At 36.5% G+C, this 24,754-nt stretch overlaps 3 protein-coding genes across 3 annotated transcripts in view; 2 read left to right on the top strand and 1 right to left on the bottom strand.

The window, feature by feature from the left end:
- Positions 1-24,754, bottom strand: part of LOC117335020 (protein FAM81A-like) — a 31,310-nt gene that overhangs the window by 4,412 nt on the left and 2,144 nt on the right. The gene's annotated exons all lie outside the window — the stretch shown is intronic.
- Positions 156-8,723, top strand: LOC117334017. The gene is made up of 8 exons (XM_033893437.1): positions 156-177; positions 6,009-6,223; positions 6,270-6,386; positions 6,626-6,808; positions 7,247-7,795; positions 7,874-8,122; positions 8,164-8,484; positions 8,532-8,723. The coding sequence occupies exons 1-8, from the start codon at positions 156-158 to the stop codon at positions 8,721-8,723; spliced, it is 1,848 nt and encodes a 615-aa protein (XP_033749328.1).
- On the top strand, positions 9,496-24,257 carry LOC117334016 (protein FAM81A-like). The gene is made up of 7 exons (XM_033893436.1): positions 9,496-9,641; positions 14,795-15,215; positions 15,987-16,235; positions 16,458-16,637; positions 16,675-16,701; positions 22,759-22,869; positions 23,580-24,257. Exons 2-7 carry the CDS (start codon positions 14,805-14,807, stop codon positions 23,793-23,795), a joined length of 1,194 nt encoding a protein of 397 aa, XP_033749327.1. The 5' UTR covers positions 9,496-9,641; positions 14,795-14,804; the 3' UTR covers positions 23,796-24,257.

Below are 24,754 nucleotides of genomic sequence, written 5' to 3'. Positions count from 1 at the left end.
GTTTTATAGATTAGATCGATCTTTGAAAAAATGGTTGTATACCACTCATGCGGTGATTAAAACAAGGTTCACAGAATTTTGTTTAATTAAAATCTGTATATAATTCTAAATCTTCATAGTGAAACAGCATAAAAATGTCTTCAAACCAAGACAACATGACTACTACAGGCACACCAGGTTTGAACCATTTTTGTAAACACCTGTCTATAAAGGACACCTATTTATAGTAATTAAATACCTTTATATCAAAGTCAACCTTGTATAAATAATATCTGTCTATAAAGGGCATCTCTTTATAGGAAAAACCTCCCTATTAAGACCATCCTTGAGTATCAATCAAAAACCTCCGTATAAAGGTTATTTATTAAAGGGTGCTATGCCTTTATATTAAAATCACCCTTGTATAAATAATACCTGTCCATAAAGGTCATCTGTTTATAGTTGATACCTCTTTATTGAAGCCATCCTTGACAGATTTATTGAGAATCTGACGAACAAATACACACAAAATATACAATCATCAAAAAACCATCAAAATTCTAGATGATCATTTTATGTAAATGATGACCAATGAAAATCAAATAAAACGTGAATATATAGAAATATATTGATGGTATGACTTATTCATCATTTCCATATCCTTACTGTCAACAGAGACTTGAACGACATCGTAAAATACCTGACATGAAGATGAATAAACAGATGAAATCTATTGATTCAATGATCATACACTCCCTCTAAGAGTCAAATTTAATTCACTTCATGTTACATGGATCAAATACAAAATACAACGATACCTGAATATCAAGTTTTCCTCCTCAAAGCCACAGAATTACAAATCAACGACTGCCCTACATGACGTTACTACTAAACTTGCTGTACAATGGCACGGCACATTCTCAAAACATGTAAAAACAGGATTCACTTGGATTGAAATGAAAAATTATTTACCTGTAAAATTTGCCTTAAATTCAAACAAGTGGAATTAATGTGAAGTAAATACAAACTTCATACACAACATGACAACCATGTTTTCCAAAATGGTCGGTTGGTTTACACCAGTTAGGAAGACATGGGATCTATCTGTGAAAGGTGACAGTTCAAAACAACTTTTGATTTCTATAGAGTGGAGGCCGTGTACGGGGGATTTTTAACTTTGTCAATAAAGGCAAAATATTGGGAAAACATAACAGAAACATTTAAAGAAGTAATCAATACTGATGATTTTGGGGGAAATATTTTGATATTTCAAACATACAAAATATATATTTATTCTTTGTAAATTAAGAGTGAGGATGCTCAATTTTACATTACAACGTATATCTATAATCACTTTATATTATGTTTCTCAGGAATCTGAGAAATGAGCTGGTCATTGTTGTCATGGCTGTGTCTTTGGGCAAGACACTTTACCCTAATTGCTCTGGAAGGCATGCAATGGGCATCTGGTATGTTGTTCAGTGAGGTAGTAGTGACAATAAACCCAGCAAACAAACAAACATTGCAGTATAATTATAGTGAAACCTGACTGAACTGACGCCTGATTTTATTGATACCTGATTTTATTGATACCTGATTTTACTGACAATGACTTTAATTTACTGACACCTGACTAGACAGATACCTGACTTTACTGACACCTGACTAGACAGATACCTGACTTTACTGACACCCGACTAGATAGATACCTGACTTTATTGACACCCGACTAGATAGATACCTGACTTTATTGACACCCGACTAGATAGATACCTGACTCTCAGGACTTACTGTAATTATCAACATGACTAATGGCTCAGTCCCCCAGGACAAGATCCTTTATACCGACACATTATCTTTTCCAACCATTTATGCCTGATGCCATTATAGCCAGTTTGTTTCTGATAACAATATCAATACATGTGTACTAGCTGATGAAAAAATATTACAATTGTTTTTTTTCTCTTTCTTTCCAGATTTCAATATTCCAATTAATTTCAGATGTCTTATTCTACCAATTTGACAAAAATTAGAAGCTGTCACCTAACAAAAATTCTTTTGTTGATATTTCAATTTCATAAAAAAAAAATCAGCTAGAATAAATAAATAGATAAAAACATACTTATTTTCCATTATCCAATGAATATTTTGAATTAAAAAAAAAACATTGAAAACTTGACAGCTGCAAATAAAGTTGATTCTGTTTGTTGATATATTCAAAGTCCAATCTAGAAATCCAATTAAAACTATTTGTTTACTTTCTTAAGAACAGTAGATTAGAATCCAGCTATATATAAATAAAAATAGATTACAATAGTCCTTCCTTATACAATCTCTCCAAACCCAGGACAGGACAGAACCCGGACTAAATACACGGATTGTATCTCCCTAGGGTGCCCAGTGTCCTCTAGGTAAACAGCAATGATTATTGAAGTCACTCAATGGTATTCTAGGGTCTATTAAATAAATGTGAAAGATGTATACAAGTAAACACAGAAAGGTTTTTATTAGAAAATTCCATACAGTGAGGAACTTCGACAAGGTGTTGATGTAAGATTAGCGGACAGTCGGACACTGAAACACACTAGGAAGATGCGACTCCTCTGTTCACTTATGGGACAATATCAAGTTTAGTTTTTATTCTACTAAAATGTAAGTTAAAATTTATTACATGTAAAATTGTGAACTATTAGTTAGATTATCTCAGATAATTTTGTTTGACCATGATGTTTTGTCGGATTAGCTTTTGTCAGTGTATAGGTTATGTATTTCGATCAGCACCATATAAGTTAATGTTTATGATCGACAGACTGACAGCTTTTGATAACAAATAATGAAAATTGTAAACTAAAACATTTTTCAAACAGATTCAAACTTAAAACTCAAATGGAAATTTGAATTTGTTAATTAAGTTTTATTCACACATTTTTTTTATTGAAATATTGATATTGAAATGAAATATGAACAAGAGATCCCAGAGGGATCTTGGCGCCCACCATTGAATGATCTTTATAGGTTCCATGTCAGATTGATCTTTTCTCTACTTTTCCCTTCTTCTAAGTCTTACTAATCTGTGTAAATTCAGAAACAGCCCTCTAGATCTAGTACTTTTCAAACAAGGGGAACCTATATATAAAATTTAAGATTTAGCGATAATAGCTGTCTGTCGGCCATGTTGTTTTCCGATTGGTCCCAAAATGCAATACCAGGGACCAAGGAGAACCTACATATGAAATTTGAGAAAGATCCCTTCAGTACCTTCTGTACAATAGCGATAACAAACTTCAATTTTCAAAATACAAGATGGCTGCCTGTCAGCCAGGTTGTTTTCTGACTGGTCTCAAAATCCAATATGTATAACTAGACACAGAGGGCAACCTACAAATGAAATTCAGAAAGATCCTTTCAGCAATTTCTGATAAATAGCGATAACAATCTTCAATTGTCAAAATCCAAGATGGCTGCCTGTCGGCCATGTTGTTTTTCGATTGGTCTCAAAATGCAATATGCATAACTACGCACTGAGGGAAACCTACATATGAAATTTGAGAAAGATCCCTTCAGTACTTTCTGAGAAATAGCGATAACAAACTTCAATTGTCAAAATCCAAGATGACTGCCTGTCGGCCATGTTGTTTTCCGAATAGTCTCAAAATGCAATATTCATAACTAGGCACAGAGGGGAACCTACATATGAAATTTAAGAAAGATCCCTTCAGTACTTTCTGAGAAATAGTGATAACAAACTTCAATTGTCAAAATCCAAGATGGCTGCCTGTCGGCCATGTTGTTTTCAGATTAGTCTCAAAATGCAATATGCATAACTAGGCACCGAGGGAAACCTACATATGAAATTTCAGAAAGATCCCTTCATAAGTATTTGAGAAATAGCGATAACAAACTTCAATTGTCAAAATCCAAGATGGCTGCCTGTCGGCCATGTTGTTTTCCAATTGGTCTCAAAACGCAATATGCATAACAAGGCACCAAGAGGAACCTTTATATGAAATTTCAGAAAGATCCCTTCATAAGTTTCTGAGAAATAGCGATAACAAACTTCAATTGTCAAAATCCAAGATGGCTGCCTGTCGGCCATGTTGTTTCCCGATTGGTCTCAAAATGCAATATGCATAACTAGGCACCAAGGGGAATCTACATATGAAATTTCAGAAAGATCCCTTCAGTACTTTCTCAGAAATAGCGATAACAAACTTCAATTGTCAAAATCCAAGATGGCTGCCTGTCGGCCATGTTGTTTTCCGATTGGTCTCAAAATGCAATATGCATAACTAGGCACCAAGGGAAATCTACATATGAAATTTGAGAAAGATCCCTTCAGTACTTTCTCAGAAATAGCGATAACAAACTTCAATTGTCAAAATCCAAGATGGCTGCCTGTCGGCCATGTTGTTTTCCGATTGGTCTCAAAATGCAATATGCATAACTAGGCACCAAGGGGAACCTACATATGAAATTTAAGAAAGATCCCTTCAGTACTTTCTCAGAAATAGCGATAACAAACTTCAATTATCAAAATCCAAGATGGCTGCCTGTCGGCCATGTTGTTTTCCGATTGGTCTCAAAATGCAATATGCATAACTAGGCACCAAGGGGAGTCTACATATGAAATTTCAGAAAGATCCCTTCAGTACTTTCTCAGAAATAGCGATAACAAACTTCAATGATCAAAATCCAAGATGGCTGCCTGTCGGCCATGTTGTTTTCCGATTGGTCTCAAAATGCAATATGCATAACTAGGCACCAAGGGAAGCCTACATATGAAATTTGAGAAAGATCCCTTCAGTACTTTCTCAGAAATAGCGATAACAAACTTCAATTATCAAAATCCAAGATGGCGGCCTGTCGGCCATGTTGTTTTCCGATTGGTCTCAAAATGCAATATGCATAACTAGGCACCAAGGGAAGCCTACATATGAAATTTGAGAAAGATCCCTTCAGTACTTTCTCAGAAATAGCGATAACAAACTTCAATTGTCAAAATCCAAGATGGCTGCCTGTCGGCCATGTTGTTTTCTGATTGGTCTCAAAATGCAATATGCATAACTAGGCACCAAGGGGAACCCACATATGAAATTTGGGAAAGATCCCTTCAGTTCTCTCTGAGGATTAGCGATAACAAAAATTGTTTACGGACGGACGGACGGACGACGGACCACGGACGCAGGGCGATTTGAATAGCCCACCATCTGATGATGGTGGGCTAAAAACAGTATTAAAAACTGAAAAATTAACAGAAAAATTCAATAAAGAAAACTCCAAAATCTTTTCTTTATAAAAACTGACTTTGAATTAAATTATTTAAGAAATAAAGTGGCATATATAACTACGATCAGAATAAAAATCTTTAAATAAACAAAGAAAGCTCTGGATAAAGAAAATTCTGGAGTTAATCGAATACCATAAGGGATGAATTGAAAAAAGAAGATATCTTCCAAAATTTGGCATCATTTCATTACACATTCTATACATCTTTTAGATTTTCCAAGAAGTTGCCATATTGATTATTTTAGCTCTCATGTTACTCAATACATGTCAGTAATTTGGTTTGTGTATAAAATTCATTCTAGGGGCGAATGCTTTTATATCTACAATAAGTATAATATCGTAAATCCAGTTTTATTTCACTGTTTGAACATCTTTCATTTCTGGTTTTTTGAAACCTTCTATGAATTCATCCATTTTTATCATTTCAAGGTTTCTAACCAACGAAACTTGAAAACTAAGATAGAAATCAACAATTTACAAGTCTATATGATGTCTAAAAGTGTTTTCAGTATTATCTGCATCTACAAGCTCACCAGTAGTTCCAAAATAGAATCCAATGCTGTAAAAAGTTGAGAGGGTCACCTTCCGGCTCAGGCTATCGGATATTTCCTTTTAGCCTAGTGATAGGAATTGAGCCCAAGCGTAGGCAGGGTATTTTGGTGCCGTGACCAATCCAAGTGAAAGCTATTAGAGGCTCTGTTTGAGCTAAAGAACCTAAGTTTTAGAGACTGTTTGAGCTAAAGACCCTAAGTTTGAGGCTGTGTTGGAGCTAAAGAACTTGAGTTTAGAGACTGTGTTGGCGCTAAAGAACCTGAGTTTAGAGGCTGTGTTGGCGCTAAAGAACCTGAGTTTAGAGGTTGTGTTGGAGCTTAAGAACCTAAGTTTAGAGGCTGTGTTTGAGTTAAAGAACCTGAGTTTAAGAGCTGTGTTTGACCTAAAGAACCTGAGTTTAGAGGCTGTATTGACCTAAAGAACCTGAGTTTAGAGGCTGTATTGACCTAAAGAACCTGAGTTTAGAGGCTGTGTTGGAGCTAAAGAACCTCAGTTTAGAGGCTGTGTTGGAGTTAAAGAACCTGAGTTTAAGAGCTGTGTTTGACCTAAAGAACCTGAGTTTAGAGGCTGTATTGACCTAAATAACCTGAGTTTAGAGGCTGTATTGACCTAAAGAACCTGAGTTTAGAGGCTGTATTGACCTAAAGAACCTGAGTTTAGAGGCTGTATTGACCTAAAGAACCTGAGTTTAGAGGCTGTATTGACCTAAAGAACCTGAGTTTAGAGGCTGTGTTTGACCTAAAGAACCTGAGTTTAGAGGCTGTATTGACCTAAAGAACCTGAGTTTAGAGGCTGTATTGACCTAAAGAACCTGAGTTTAGAGGCTGTGTTTGACCTAAAGAGCCTGAGTTTAGAGGCTGTGTTGGAGCTAAAGAGCCTGAGTTTAGAGGCTGTGTTGGAGCTAAAGAACCTGAGTTTAGAGGCTGTGTTGGAGTTAAAGAACCTGAGTTTAAGAGCTGTGTTTGACCTAAAGAACCTGAGTTTAGAGGCTGTTTTGACCTAAAGAACCTGAGTTTAGAGGCTGTGTTGACCTAAAGAACCTGAGTTTAGAGGCTGTGTTGACCTAAAGAACCTGAGTTTAGAGGCTGTATTGACCTAAAGAACCTGAGTTTAGAGGCTGTATTGACCTAAAGAACCTGAGTTTAGAGGCTGTATTGACCTAAAGAACCTGAGTTTAGAGGCTGTATTGACCTAAAGAACCTGAGTTTAGAGGCTGTGTTTGACCTAAAGAACCTGAGTTTAGAGGCTGTATTGACCTAAAGAACCTGAGTTAAGAGGCTGTGTTGGAGTTAAAGAACCTGAGTTTAGAGGCTGTGTTGAAGTTAAAGAACCTGAGTTTAGAGGCTGTGTTTGACCTAAATAAACCTGAGTTTAGAGGCTGTGTTTGACCTAAAGAACCTGAGATTTAGAGACTGTGTTTGAGTTAAAGAACCTGAGTTTAGAGGCTGTGTTGGAGTTAAAGAACCTGAGTTTAGAGGCTGTGTTGAAGTTAAAGAACCTGAGTTTAGAGGCTGTGTTGGAGCTAAAGAACCTGAGTTTAGAGGCTGTGTTTGACTTAAAGAACCTGAGTTTAGAGACTGTGTTTGGAGTTAAAGAACCTGAGTTTAGAGGCTGTGTTGGAGCTAAAGAACCTGAGTTTAGAGGCTGTGTTGGAGCTAAAGAACCTGAGTTTAGAGGCTGTGTTGGAGCTAAAGAACCTGAGTTTAGAGGCTGTGTTGGAGCTAAAGAACCTGAGTTTAGAGGCTGTGTTGGAGTTAAAGAACCTGAGTTTAGAGGCTGTGTTGGAGCTAAAGAACCTGAGTTTAGAGGCTGTGTTGGAGCTAAAGAACCTGAGTTTAGAGGCTGTGTTGGAGCTAAAGAACCTGAGTTTAGAGACTGTGTTGGAGCTAAAGAACCTGAGTTTAGAGGCTGTGTTGGAGTTAAGAACCTGAGATTTAGAGGCTGTGTTGGAGCTAAAGAACCTGAGTTTAGAGACTGTGTTTGACTTAAAGAACCTGAGTTTAGAGGCTGTGTTGGAGCTGAAGAACCTGAGTTTAGAGGCTGTATTGACCTTAAGAACCTGAGTTTAGAGGCTGTGTTGGAGCTAAAGAACCTGAGTTTAGAGGCTGTGTTGGAGCTAAAGAACCTGAGTTTAGAGGCTGTGTTGGAGCTAAAGAACCTGAGTTTAGAGGCTGTGTTGGAGCTAAAGAACCTGAGTTTAGAGGCTGTGTTGGAGCTAAAGAACCTGAGTTTAGAGGCTGTGTTTGACTTAAAGAACCTGAGTTTAGAGGCTGTGTTGGAGCTGAAGAACCTGAGTTTAGAGGCTGTATTGACCTTAAGAACCTGAGTTTAGAGGCTGTGTTGGAGCTAAAGAACCTGAGTTTAGAGGCTGTGTTGGAGCTAAAGAACCTGAGTTTAGAGGCTGTGTTGGAGCTAAAGAACCTGAGTTTAGAGGCTGTGTTTGAGTTTAAGAACCTGAGTTTAGAGGCTGTGTTGGAGTTAAAGAACCTGAGTTTAGAGGCTGTGTTGGAGTTAAAGAACCTGAGTTTAGAGGCTGTGTTGGAGTTAAAGAACCTGAGTTTAGAGGCTGTGTTGGAGTTAAAGAACCTGAGTTTAGAGGCTGTGTTGGAGTTAAAGAACCTGAGTTTAGAGGCTGTGTTGGAGCTGAAGAACCTGAGTTTAGAGACTGTATTGGAGCTGAAGAACCTGAGTTTAGAGGCTGTATTGACCTTAAGAACCTGAGTTTAGAGGCTGTGTTGGAGTTAAAGAACCTGAGTTTAGAGGCTGTGTTGCAGTTAAAGAACCTGAGTTTAGAGGCTGTGTTGGAGCTGAAGAACCTGAGTTTAGAGACTGTATTGGAGCTAAAGAACCTGAGTTTAGAGGCTGTGTTTGAGTTTAAGAACCTGAGATTTAGAGACTGTGTTTGAGTTAAAGAACCTGAGTTTAGAGACTGTATTGGAGTTAAAGAACCTGAGTTTAGAGGCTGTGTTTGAGTTTAAGAACCTGAGATTTAGAGACTGTGTTAGAGCTAAAGAACCTGAGTTTAGAGGCTGTATTGGAGTTAAAGAACCTGAGTTTAGAGGCTGTATTGGAGCTAAAGAACCTGTAGTACAAAGTCAACTTAATTAAGTTCAGGCTAGCGAGAATCTCTCTTTAACTTTGTGTGTAACTCTTAGAGAGCGAGAGTTCGAGCCTCACCTTGGGGCTCATTACTCCTTCACGTTAATTATAATGGTTTACATCGTTTGTTGACAGTGACTTCAGTTTGATCAATTGATTAATCTATATGATACAACTCGGGTCATTTTCATAATACATGTATAATGGTAGTTCCATGAGTCCTGTTGATTCATATACACCATGAACACCGTCAGTTTTCTGCTTGAAAGGTACAACACCAAAAAATTCAATTACATTCCATTACAAAGATCACAGATTGGTTTTCATGTTGTTGATTTTGAAGTGGTATCAATAAAAGCAATCTAATTATTCATAATCTGAAATCGTTTTCACCGAAACGACAATAAACAACAAAAACAGAATACCATTTTATTATATACGTATGTAATTCAAATTTCAACAGAAGGTGTGAGGACATTGAATGACTCATTCTTTGGGAAATCTTTTATGATGTTGAATGGAACTTGAGTAAGTGACGATAGGCATTTAACTTAGGTTGAGTAGACCTCTTTAAAAGGCCAAACGATGTTAGAACATGTAAAGGGAAGGATCGCACAAAATTCTAGACATGGCAACATGGCACGAAATCATGACATTAGTATTTCTATCTCTGTAGCGTGTTGAAATATTGATATGATACAGGTTGGATCTACCAAATGAAACAGGTAAGTTTCGACCAATCTATAACAATATTTTCATGAAATCTGTCATAATTTGAATTGTTTTGAAGAGTTTGTTTTGAATTTTTCTCTGCTGTGATAAGTTTTTATATAGGGACACTGATATATCTATATAATACATTACATTGATATTGTTCACAAAGAATTACAAGTACTTTGTGTGGTATTTAAGTGATGTGAAAATCTTTCAATATTTCAACAAGATAGCAATGGACATTCCATATTTATTCTGCAATGGGATTATTAACGGCAGCATTGATGGTATTTCTAGAGAACTGTAATACCTGGTATGGGGTGGGCTTATTACAGGACAATGGACATCATTGTTGGTATTTCTAGAGAAATGTAATACCTGGTATAGAAGTGGGCTTATTATCAGACATGGACTTATGCTGGATACATGTAGTATATTACATAGTGATACATGTATATATGTAAAATCCAGTTTGTCATACACACAGTTCTGCAACAAAACGGTTTAACTGTTATAACCTGTAGGTAGAGCATTAACTTTTGATATAAAATTGAATTCTTTGATCATGAAAATCAATAATTTTTCACTGGCTTTACAGGATCCTTTAGATTTTTCAAATTCACTAAAATTGTCCTGTTAACAGAGTGCAGGTTTATCTATTATACAGGGGAAGAGTGCAGGTTTATCTATTATACAGGGAAAGAGTGCAGGTTTATCTATTACACAGGGGAAGTGTGCTGGTTTATCTATTATACAGGAGAAGAGTGCAGGTTTATATATTATACAGGGGAAGAGTGCAGGTTAATCTATTATACAGGGGAAGAGTGCAGGGTTATCTATTATACAGGAGAAGAGTGCAGGTTTATCTATTATACAGGAGAAGAGTACAGGTTTATCTATTATACAAGGGAAGAGTGCAGGTTTATCTATTATACAGGGGAAGAGTGCAGGTTTATCTATTATACAGGGGAAGAGTGCAGGTTTATCTATTATACAGAAGAAGAGTGCAGGGTTATCTATTATACAGGGGAAGAGTGCAGGTTTATCTATTATACAGGAGAAGAGTACAGGTTTATCTATTATACAGGGGAAGAGTGCAGGTTTATCTATTATACAGGGGAAGAGTACAGGTTTATCTATTATACAGGGGAAGAGTGCAGGTTTATCTATTATACAAGGGGAAGAGTGCAGGTTAATCTATTATACAGGGGAAGAGTACAGGTTTATCTATTATACAGGGGAAGAGTGCAGGTTTATCTATTATACAGGGGAAGAGTGCAGGTTTATCTATTATACAAGGGGAAGAGTGCAGGTTTATCTATTATACAAGGGGAAGAGTGCAGGTTTATCTATTATACAAGGGGAAGAGTGCAGGTTTATCTATTATACAGGAGAAGAGTACAGGTTTATCTATTATACAGGGGAAGAGTGCAGGTTTATCTATTATACAGGGGAAGAGTACAGGTTTATCTATTATACAGGGGAAGAGTGCAGGTTTATCTATTATACAAGGGGAAGAGTGCAGGTTAATCTATTATACAGGGGAAGAGTACAGGTTTATCTATTATACAGGAGAAGAGTACAGGTTTATCTATTATACAAGGGGAAGAGTGCAGGTTTATCTATTATACAAGGGGAAGAGTGCAGGTTTATCTATTATACAGGGGAAGAGTGCTGGTTTATCTATTATACAGGGGAAGAGTGCAGGTTTATCTATTATACAGGAGAAGGGTGCAGGTTTATCTATTATACAGGGGAAGAGTGCTGGTTTATCTATTATACAGGGGAAGAGTGCAGGTTTATCTATTATACAGGAGAAGAGTGCAGGGTTATCTATTATACAGGGAAAGAGTGCAGGTTTATCTATTACACAGGGGAAGAGTGCAGGGTTATCTACTATACAGGGGAAGAGTGCAGGTTTATCTATTATACAGGAGAAGAGTGCAGGGTTATCTATTATACAGGGGAAGAGTGCAGGTTTATCTATTATACAGGGGAAGAGTGCAGGTTTATCTATTATACAAGGGGAAGAGTGCAGGTTAATCTATTATACAGGGGAAGAGTGCTGGTTTATCTATTATACAAGGGGAAGAGTGCAGGTTAATCTATTATACAGGAGAAGAGTGCAGGTTTATATATTATACAGGGGAAGAGTGCAGGTTTATCTATTATACAGGAGAAGAGTGCAGGTTTATCTATTATACAGGAGAAGAGTGCAGGTTTATCTATTATACAGGAGAAGAGTGCAGGGTTATCTATTATACAGGGGAAGAGTGCAGGTTTATCTATTATACAGGAGAAGAGTGCAGGTTTATCTATTATACAGGGGAAGAGTGCAGGTTTATCTATTACACAGGGGAAGTGTGCTGGTTTATCTATTATACAGGAGAAGAGTGCAGGTTTATATATTATACAGGGGAAGAGTGCAGGTTTATCTATTATACAGGAGAAGAGTGCAGGTTTATCTATTATACAGAAGAAGAGTGCAGGGTTATCTATTATACAGGGGAAGAGTGCAGGTTTATCTATTATACAGGGGAAGAGTGCAGGTTTATCTATTATACAGGGGAAGAGTGCAGGTTTATCTATTATACAGGGGAAGAGTGCAGGTTAATCTATTATACAGGGGAAGAGTGCTTGTTTATCTATTATACAAGGGGAAGAGTGCAGGTTAATCTATTATACAGGGGAAGAGTGCAGGTTTATCTATTATACAGGGGAAGAGTGCTGGTTTATCTATTATACAAGGAGAAGAGTGCAGGTTTATCTATTATACAGGAGAAGAGTTCAGGTTTATCTATTATACAGGGGAAGAGTGCAGGTTTATCTATTATACAAGGGGAAGAGTGCAGGTTTATCTATTATACAGGGGAAGAGTGCAGGTTTATCTATTATACAGGGGAAGAGTGCAGGTTTATCTATTATACAGGGGAAGAGTGCAGGTTTATCTATTATACAGGGGAAGAGTGCAGGTTTATCTATTATACAGGGGAAGAGTGCAGGGTTATCTATTATACAGGGGGAAGAGTGCAGCTTTATCTATCATACAAGGGGAAGAGTGCAGGTTTATCTATTATACAGGGGAAGAGTGCAGGTTTATCTATTATACAGGGGAAGAGTGCAAGTTTATCTATTATACAGGAGAAGAGTGCAGGTTTATCTATTATACAGGAGAAGAGTGCAGGTTTATCTATTATACAGGGGAAGAGTGCAGGTTTATCTATTATACAGGAGAAGAGTGCAGGGTTATCTATTATACAGGGGAAGAGTGCAGGTTTATCTATTATACAGGGGAAGAGTGCAGGGTTATCTATTATCAACAAGAAATCATACTACACTGATGTGTGTTTATTGATAACATTACGGCCAAACATGAATTTTTCAGTTTTCAAATATCATTCAGGGTTCATATCAATGTATATAAATATAATACAGAGTCTATATCGTATAAAATCAACCAACAGTGTTCCTAGTCTGTTCTAGGTTAAAGTTTGATAAAAACCTTTGTCATGTCTGTCAAAGCTCATCAACACCCATTTCTATCTAAATAATACATTTATATATTCTATATGTCATATCTATCTCCTGGTTCAACATATAGAATAAGTGTTTTATAGAATCTTCCTACAGTTTGTACCAACAGGCTAATATTCTCTTTTCAAAGACTTTATAAAGTATTTTTTTCCCTTTTCATTTGAATGTTTGGACAGTGGAATTAAAATGCCTTGTACCGAGAATACCACAGCTTCTATACACTCAAAAGGTCAAAGGGCAATTCATTATTAAAATATTCTTTTAGCAAAGAAACTCTTATTGAGAAATATTTTATACAAAATTGAAGTGTATGTATAGATTATCATTACACTTATAGAGATAAACTTTTCACTTTAAGACAATTACAACACGTACATAGTCTGAAAATGTAAACTTTGTGTATGGATTTTATAAATGACTAAAGAAAAACCAACAATTCATATTGTAGTTTTTCATCGCTAATGTTGTAAAGCCTCAATGTTTGGCTATCTTCTATAGTGGAGACCATATATAGACACACTGTGGGATACTGATACTGGGATACGGTGACTAATATATAGACACACTGTGGGATACTGATACTGGGATATGGTGACTATATATAGACACACTGTGGGATACTGATACTGGGATATTAACGGTGACTAATATATAGACACACTGTGGGATACTGATACTGGGAAGTGGAGTCTATATATAGACACACTGTGGGATACTGATACTGGGAAGTGGAGTCTATTTATAGACACTGTGGGATACTGATACTTGGATATGGTGACTATATATAGACACACTGTGGGATACTGATACTGGGAAGTGGAGTCTATATATAGACACTGTGGGATACTGATACTGGGATATGGTGACTATATATAGACACACTGTGGGATACTGATACTGGGATACGGTGACTAATATATAGACACACTGTGGGATACTGATACTGGGAAGTGGAGTCTATATATAGACACACTGTGGGATACTGATACTGGGATATGGTGACTATATATAGACACACTGTTGGATACTGATACTGGGATATGGTGACTATATATAGACACACTGTGGGATACTGATACTGGGATGTGGAGTCTATATATAGACACACTGTGGGATACTGATACTGGGATGTGGAGTCTATATATAGACACACTGTGGGATACTGATACTGGGATGTGGAGTCTATATATAGACACACTGTGGGATACTGATACTGGGATATGGTGACTATATATAGACACATTGTGGGATACTGATACTGGGATGTGGAGTCTATATATAGACACACTGTGGGATACTGATACTGGGATATGGTGACTATATATAGACACACTGTGGGATACTGATACTGGGATATGGTGACTATATATAGACACACTGTGGGATACTGATACTGGGATATGGTGACTATATATAGACACACTGTGGGATACTGATACTGGGATGTAGAGACTATATATAGACACACTGTGGGATACTGATACTGGGATGTTGAGTCTATATATAGACACACTGTGGGATACTGATACTGGGATATGGAGTCTATATATAGACATTGTGGGATACTGATACAATCTCAATGTAAGAAAATATTTCCATTTTAATGTGTTATCTTTTCGTTTCCTTGTAGACAGAACAACATGGCATACAGAGTCACTCTCCCACCAATAGACACAGACAGGACTCAAAACTATGAGACTGTGGAGCAGGACTACACCGCGATTCGTGTCGACAGTCCCCGTCGTAAACAAGTTCGGATTGAGAACACAACAATGAGTCCTCGTATCAACAATCTAGAGAGTAAAGTCTCACAGGCACTGATGACACAAAATCAAGTTTTATCACAACAACAACAAGTAACAGATGCGCTCAACCAGCAGCAGGCAATGACAAAAAATTTGATTGAAAAAGCTTTTCAAAATCGTGATGACTTCATAGACAGTCTTGGACGAGCCAAAGATGACAGAATTGAGGCCAACACCCGATATCTATTGCAGAACCATCTCCGCTATATAACTGCCATTGTTCAGAGGCTGAGCCAGGATATCGCTGTAAGTAAAAATCTTTATATTCTCTCATATAAAATATTCACCCCTCAGTTTGCTCAGTGCTAAATTCACTATTTAAAGATCGACTGCATACATGTATTTTCACTTCATTTTTGTTTTGTTTGGAATTTTTTTTTTTTTTTTGTAGTTTTACCGGATTGCCATAGTAATACCAAATTAGTAAAGTAACTCACCAATATAAGCAATAAAGATAAAGAATTCTCAACGTTTAAATTCTACCATAAAGAAAATATGCATTCACAACATAATGAAAACTGACTGGATTCAAACATGACACGTGCTATTCTGAATTCTTCAATAAGCCTAGGCAACCAAAACACATTGTTTGACTCAAAAACACAGTGTGGTCTTATCACATGACAATTAGCAGCTTTATTTTTAGCATTTGTGTCAAAGTAGCTGTAGACAATTCAACCTCAAGTGGAGATCCGAGGTGAGGGGTCAATCACTACCAACAGTGGTTTGTATTTACCAGGAAACAGAGGTTACAGACCATTCTGTGTGGTAGTGATTGTGTCTGTGGGCATGACACTTTACCCTGATGGCTCTAGATAGCATGCAAGGGACATTCAATTTGTCCCTCAATGAGGTAGCCACCTACTACTACAAGGTGATCACCTCAAATGACAATGAACTACAACAGATATGAGATTGCTTATGGTTATTGTTGGTACTGGTATGTAATATTTCCCACTTTGCCCCTCCCCAAAAAATCTATAAGAAATAAGATTTTTTTTTAATTATTACACACAGGAGCAGGAAGAACAACTACGGCTGCGAGACACAGCAGTAGTCGGGACAAACAAAGCTGTGGGAAAGATCGAGGTTCATAACATCACAAGTCTGCAGGATCTCCGTAGCAGAATTGTCCGATGTGATGCCAGCATCATGCGACATTCCTCCGACATCAGAAACTGTTATAATGACATCAATGTGGTGTCAAAGGAACAACAATACTTGAAGGAAAATCTTACTGAAAAAATACATCAACTTGAAGCAGAGGTAAACTAAGTTCGTTTAGTGTTTTAATAGAAGATTTACACATTTTGGGAAAAGTTAGAAATGGTTTATTTTACACCACTGAAACATGCTACAGACATCACCAGGTTCAGCTCCAACTTATTTATTTATCCTATAACAAATTTTGATACATAAGGAACTATTCCCTGAGGTTCTGTGGAATTCATTATAAGTTTTACAGTATTATCTTTTCCCATCTCCCAGATGCTGACCATTACGTCCCAGTTGGAAAGAATGACTGGCCAACAGATGAGTGAACTGGGTCATGTCAAAAAAAGTGCAAACAGGGAAATTGCGATTCTGGATGAAAAGAACCATACTGCTGTTTTGGAAGTCCGTAAATGCGATGGCATCTCACAGAATGACGATGGACTCCCAACAACATAACATGGACCTGAAGTTTACCGCAATGATGAACAAGGCTACAGAGGAATGGAATGCTGTTCTAGTGAGTTATCTCCCTTGTCTTACATAGATTTAAAACACCATCCTCCTATAACCATAAATATTATGGTGAATTGTCTTCTCTAGATTTACGCTGACTAACAGTACTATTATCCAATCACCTGAGATGTTGAAATTGTGATGAGTTATCCCCCTTTAGTTACAGATTTGGGGAGTTATTCCCCCGTCTAACACTGACAGTACCATTATCCAATGACCTGAGACGTTATAATTGTTATGAGTTAGGGGCCGCGGTGGACGAGTGGTTAAGGTGTCCCGACACTTTATCACTAGCCCTCCACCTCTGGGTTGCGAGTTCGAAACCTACGTGGGGCAGTAGCCAGGTACTGACTGTAGGCCGGTGGTTTTTCTCCGGGTACTCCGGCTTTCCTCCACCTCCAAAACCTGGCACGTCCTTAAATGACCCTGGCTGTTAATAGGACGTTAAACAAAAACAAACAAACCAAAGTTATGAGTTATCCCCCTTTACTTACAGATTTGGGGAGTTATTCCTTTTGTCTAACACTGACAGTACCATTATCTAATGACCCGAGGCGTTAAAATTGTGATGAGTTATCCCCCTTTACTTACAGATTTGGGGAGTTATTCCCCCGTCTAACACTGACAGTACCATTATCCAATGACCCGAGGTGTTCAAATTGTGATGAGTTATCCCCCTTTACTAACAGATTTGGGGTAGTTATTCCCCCAATGACCTGAGACGTTATAATTGTTATGAGTTATCCCCCTTTACTTACAGTTTTGGGGAGTTATTCCTTTTGTCTAACACTGACAGTACCATTATCTAATGACCCGAGGCGTTAAAATTGTTATGAGTTATCCCCCTTTACTTACAGTTTTGGGATTTCGTAAAATGATGAAAATCTACTGGTAATTTTCAATAGACACAGGTTTGAAGGTTTGTATGCCATTTTGACCTAACCACATGTCTATTTCTCTACATAGATATACAGATCACTTATAAAGATTTCTCTACATAGATATACAGATCACTTATAATGATTTCTCTACATTGATATACAGATCACTTATAAAGATTTCTCTACATTGATATACAGATCACTTATAAAGATTTCTCTACATAGATATACAGATCACTTATAAAGATTTCTCTACATAGATATACAGATAATTTATAATGATTTCTCTACATTGATATACAGATCACTTATAAAGATTTCCCACATTGATATACAGATCACATATAAAGATTTCTCTACATTGATATACAGATCACTTATAAAGATTTCTCTACATAGATATACAGATAATTTATAATGATTTCTCTACATTGATATACAGATCACTTATAAAGATTTCCCACATTGATATACAGATCACATATAAAGATTTCTCTACATTGATATACAGATCACTTATAAAGATTTCTCTACATAGATATACAGATAATTTATAATAATGTAAACATTTTTCTGATGGATGTACATTTCAAAATTCCGCAGGGTTTGGATGATTTCAGTCTAACACATGTGTGTTTTCATCAGACATATGAGGACAGGTTGTATGGTTTAAAAAATAAATATTGGTGTAGTAAATATAGGTAGAAACAAGATCAAAGAACAGGTCAAGGTATCATACCATAATGTAACGATAGCAACAAAACACTTGTGGTAGATGTTACACTAAAATCAGAAATATTATATAAAGGACAGAAACCCTTTTCACTGGAGAGTTTCCCTCTCGTCTAAGCATCACCATGGGAAAATGGACGGCCATTCTAGTGCTAATATAACTGGACAACGGTATCACATGGCCAAATGGAAGAGAATACTAAGTATGTGTAGACCTGTTGAGCTGTAAGAGACCGCGGTGGGCGAGTGGTTAAGGTGTCATGATACATTATCACTAGCCCTCCACCTCTGGGTTGCGAGTTCGAAACCTACGTGGGGCAGTTGCCAGGAACTGACTGTAGGCCGGTGGTTTTACTCCGGGTACTCCGGCTTTCCTCCACCTCAAAAAACCTGGCAAGCCCTTAAATAATCCTGGCTGTTAATAGGACGTTAAACAAAAACAAACCAATGTGTAGCTGTGTAAGGAATATACACAGAGGTCTAAACAATACATACAATTATAAAATATTTCTTGATTGTTTAATAATCAAACATTTACAAACTGAAACATCATTTTCGTGATATTCAATACTTACTTTCTGACAAAGTGTGGGAGCCTTCAATAATTCCATTCATTTAACAATGGCAAAAACAGTAGGTTTTGTCCAAATAATTTGTTAATTACAAAATATATATCAGTCACAGTGGTAACAACATATCCAATCCCAATCCGAGATACAGAACATATCCAATCCCAATCCGAGATACAGAAACAAGTCTCCTTGTCTACACAGTGTAACACTTAGTATGAATCACACAAATATCCCCATAGAGCCTCACAACATTATCAATAATTAATACCCTTCCTTTTCTACAGTTCCACACAATATTACATATTTTATAAACTTGGGTTCTCGAGAACAAAGAAATCCATGTCTATCAGGTAAGTGTGTATAAAAACAGTATATGTTTCCCAGGTATTTTACGATTTATGGTAGCAAAACTTACTTTTATTTTGTTTATGGAGAAGAGGCCCATGAGGCTTATATTGTTCAGGTGATCATGTTCATTGTATTTCTTTGAGTTTCCTGAACACATTGTTATCACCTTATAAGCTCAAGGACATTTATGATTTTAAGAATATATATTGATGACAAAAGATCATTCAGGCTTACCATGACTTTTGACCTTTGCATATAAAAACATGCATATAAAAATTATGTCAATATCTCTTGTTTTAAAAAGTGAAACCATAATATACTTCTGTATGGTAATGGTTTTAATGGTCTCCAAAACACATTGATATTCTTATTGACTTCATTGTATATCGTTAAAAAGAAGAAATCCTGTCTTTACCTTGTAGTTCATAGAAATTGGAGTTCAACATTTATCTCCTAAGATTGACTGGTGTACATTATCTTTATTTAGTGATGGTTTAAATTTACAACAAGGAAACTAGGTATAAACAATAAAAAGTCAGTGCATCTGTATCATTACTAAGGAAACAAAAATCTACATGGTCACCAGGAGTAACAAAGAATGAATGGTGTCCCCTGGAGTGATAAGGAATTATGAGGATGGAATCTCTCCCTTAACTATAATATGGAGTACACAGTCCCCTTGAGTGATAAGGAATTTTTAGGATGGAATCTCTCCCTTAACTATAATATGGAGTACACAGTCCCCTGGAGTGATAAGGAATTATGAGGATGGAATATCTCCCTTAACTGTAATATGGAGTACACAGTCCCCTGGAGTGATAAGGAATTAGGAGGATGGAATCTCTCCCTTAACTGTAATATGGAGTACACAGTCCCCTGGAGTGATAAGGAATAAGGAGGATGAAATCTCTCCCTTAACTATAATATGGAGTACACAGTCCCCTGGAGTGATAAGGCATTATGAGGATGGAATATCTCCCTTAACTGTAATATGGAGTACACAGTCCCCTGGAGTGATAAGGAATTATGAGGATGGAATCTCTCCCTTAACTGTAATATGGAGTACACAGTCCCCTGGAGTGATAAGGCATTATGAGGATGAAATCTCTCCCTTAACTGTAATATGGAGTACACAGTCCCCTGGAGTGATAAGGAATAAGGAGGATGGAATCTCTCCCTTAACTGTAATAAGGAGTACACAGTCCCCTGGAGTGATAAGGAATTATGAGGATGGAATCTCTCCCTTAACTGTAATATGGAGTACACAGTCCCCTGGAGTGATAAGGAATTACGAGGATGGAATCTCTCCCTTAACTGTAATATGGAGTACACAGTCCCCTGGAGTCATGAGAAATTATGAGGATGGAATCCCTCCCTTAACTGTAATATGGAGACCCCAGTACACAGTCCCCTGGAGTGATAAGGAATTACGAGGATGGAATCTCTCCCTTAACTGTAATATGGAGTACACAGTCCCCTGGTGTGATAAGGAATTACGAGGATGGAATCTCTCCCTTAACTGTAATATGGAGTACACAGTCCCCTGGAGTGATAAGGAATTACGAGGATGGAATCTCTCCCTTAACTGTAATATGGAGTACACAGTCCCCTGGAAGTGATAAGGAATTATGAGGATGGAATCTCTCCCTTAACTGTAATATGGAGTACACAGTCCCCTGGAGTGATAAGGAATTATGAGCATGGAATCTCTCCCTTAACTGTAATATGGAGTACACAGTCCCCTGGAGTCATGAGAAATTATGAGGATGGAATCTCTCCGTTAACTGTAATATGGAGTACACAGTCCCCTGGAGTGATAAAGAATTATGAGAATGGAATCTCTCCCTTAACTGTAATATGGAGTACACAGTCCCCTGGAGTGATAAGGAATTATGAGGATGGATTCTCTCCCTTAACTGTAATATGGAGTACACAGTCCCCTGGAGTGATAAGGAATTATGAGGATGGAATCTCTCCCTTAACTGTAATATGGAGTACACAGTCCCCTGGAGTGATAAGGAATTATGAGGATGGAATCTCTCCCTTAACTGTAATATGGAGTACACAGTCCCCTGGAGTGATGAAGAATTATGAGGATGGAATCTCTCCCTTAACTGTAATATGGAGTACACAGTCCCCTGGAGTGATAAGGAATTATGAGGATGGAATCTCTCCCTTAACTGTAATATGGAGTACACAGTCCCCTGGAGTGATGAGGAATTATGAGGATGGAATCTCTCCCTTAACTGTAATATGGAGTACACAGTCCCCTGGAGTGATAAGGAATTATGAGGATGGAATCTCTCCCTTAACTGTAATATTGAGTACACAGTCCCCTGGAGTGATAAGGAATTATGAGGATGGAATCTCTCCCTTAACTGTAATATGGAGTACACAGTCCCCTGGAGTGATGAAGAATTATAAGGATGGAATCTCTCCCTTAACTGTAATATGGAGTACACAGTCCCCTGGAGTGATAAGGATTTTTTTAGGATGGAACCTTTCCCTTAATAGTGATACCAAGTATACAGTCCCTCAGAGTGACAAGAAATCTCTTTCTTATAATATATAGGGATATGCATTCCCCTTGTGTGAAGCATTATTACAAAGATGACTTTTCTCTCTTAATACTGGAAGTTTGAATCAGGGTTTTATACATATACATACTGGGAAGTATATCGTCATAAATATTTAATATGAAAATATTACAACACAGAAATCCTGATCAATGTATATACTAAGCCTGATTGATTTAGAAAGCAATACCATATGTCTTCATGAATTTGTGTTGTGAAAACTGTTATTGATTTTTAGACTAAGTTATAATAAGTTGTACATAACAAAATACTGAACTTTTATTTATTTCTTTTTCTGTAAAATACTTGAATATTGTGTTGGTAAATTTTACACCATTGCTGAAGCATTGCACACAACAAACATGATAATCTATTCCATTAAATGACATGTACTGCTTTGCCATTTTCAGAGAAAGTCTGAAGTTATAATTAATGTATGTAAAACAGCAGTTGAGATAATTGCCCCAAAAACCTGAATCATGCTGTTGTTTTTTAGTACTGTGAAGTCAAGGTCAAAGGTTAAGTAGAGACATTTTCATTCCATAGTGTACCTAAATTACACAAAGTCTGAAGTCCATTCATGAAATTGTACATGGGGCATGCTCCCGAAAACTGTTATTAAATGATGGTTGTTTTGGTTGGTTGAGGTCAAATGTTGAGTAAAGATTGCAGTGATCCAACTTCAGTACACAACACATTCTCATGTTGTATATATATATAGCTAGATCTCTATACCTGACACAGTGACTGAGATAAGCTGTGGAAAACTGTATTACATTCTTTTAGCATTTGTAAAAGTCAAAATTAAATTTATCTACATGGCACATGCATACCCATGAGCAGAGGTTAAAAAAAAGTTGTCGCTAGCTCGAACGTTGCTTAAATGAAGTACAATGTAAAATCGCCATTGTTTTATATTTGTCATTGAAAAAAAAATATTGTTTTTTGACAGAATCGTCTGGAGAGGTCAATGGGAGATACAGCGAATACGTTCAGTAATAGACTTCACCACCTAGAGGAGGTTGTAATGGCTGACAGGGAAATCTTACGTGATTTACAGGCGGTAAGTCACAATGCCAATGTGAGATATTTGGCCCCCAACTCCAAGTCTGCTGATGTCACCCCAACACACTAGGGCTCTGCCCTTTCTTAATAAATATTTAGCCTTGAAGAAACCTCTCTATGAAATTTAATTATGACTGTTGCAATTTTCATAGTCAATAGCTAGTATTTTGTAAGCTAAATTATATTGAATGAAGTAATCACATACATAAAAGGGAGATAACCAAGCTCTGTTATATATGTCAGTTTAAAATATTTAGCATCCATTAAAAAAACGGTAACAACCACACACATATATAGATGAAGAAAAATGGATTTTTCACTTCTGCATCATACAAACAAATGTTATTTTAACATTTCCTCTTCCCCAAACTTTTCATTTCTTTGCTACATTTTCATGACCAATTATTTTTGTCAATAATGAAATGATATTGTTGCCGTGGTACAAAAAGACCTTCAACTCTGGATTTCAACCCAACTGGATTTAATGCATAACCGAACAATGTTTTATTAAATCTTTGAGCAAATGACATTCTAAGTCAATGGTCTTCGTAGCTTAAATTTGCAGTTATGAAAACAGTCCATTACCTGTAATTTAAATTATTTTTTTTTTTACACTTACTCAATGAATATCATTATGCAGTGGACATGTTATTAGTGTTCAGAATTGGTTGATATTATGTTTATCAATCTATAACTTTATGTTTTCAGCATGTGGAGAAACGAATGTTACACAGACTTGAAGTTCATTCCCGTCACCACCAGGAGGAGCTAGCAAAGTCTAAACGTGAATTTCGTGAAGGGTTTACATCCGTTCATGACAGCATAGCAAATGCCAAAACTGTTCTCGAAGGAAAACAGAAGTTACTGGAGGACAAACTAAGAAAAGAAATTTCACAATTACGACAAATGGTTGTGCTTGTTTAGCACCAGATATGATGCAACAAAGGAATTAAATCATGGTTTTCATGCCTAATATTTACACTACCACATGCAATTACTTAAAAATTGTCAAATGGAATGTAACGTACAAAAATGTATACATATGTAGCAACTGCTTCTCTAGCCAAGAATTACAAGCTAGAAGTGAAATCAACTTCAGACTAGAGGATCAAGTCGTGTCAGGTACAAAGGGAGATAACTCACATGTATCCTAGTAGGTCTCCATCTTGACATTCAATAAAGTTCTGTTTTCTGTTGCTTTTTTTTTCATTTCAAGTTTGTACAGGAATATCAATTCATTATATGTATAAGTATAGTATAAGTATAGTTTATTTCAGACAACATCTTAAAGTAATTTACTCACATGCTTAATACATTTTCACACTTTGAAATAGTAATTAAAGGTTGTTATATACATTTCATGAATAAAAAATATTTTTGAAGGAATTTACATGGTTTTTTATCTACAAAATTGTCATATAGTATTTGACTAATGACCTTATTCATATCTAAAATACACCATTAGTAACACTAACAGGCTACCAACTAGAACTCAGAATATTGGCATGTACATTTTCAACATGAAAAAAACCTTTTGGTAGGGGAAACATTAAAATATTTTCAGCTTTATTTTTTTCTTTCCAATGGAAACAAAAATGAAAAAAAAATATTACTAATACATTTATCACAATTTAGAGTAAAAAATGTGTAGTCTACTCTCCAAATTGGATGGTTGGCATTTATGGGTTAATAATATATATATACTAATTAGTTTTGACCATTTTAGAACCAAATATTGTTACTGATAAAATCAAATACATGTACCAGTATTTCTTTTTCCTCCTCTCCAATAATCACAAAGTAAATTGAAAATAAAAATGTGCTGTAACAAACCAAGTCAGGTTAAAGTATCTGACAGACAATAAGGTAAAGGATTGACTTAC

Source organism: Pecten maximus, chromosome 9, assembly GCF_902652985.1.
Source record: "Pecten maximus chromosome 9, xPecMax1.1, whole genome shotgun sequence".
In the NCBI taxonomy this organism is placed as follows: domain Eukaryota; kingdom Metazoa; phylum Mollusca; class Bivalvia; order Pectinida; family Pectinidae; genus Pecten; species Pecten maximus.
Note: the sequence above shows the minus strand (reverse complement) of the source record. Positions and strands in the feature narration are given on the sequence as shown.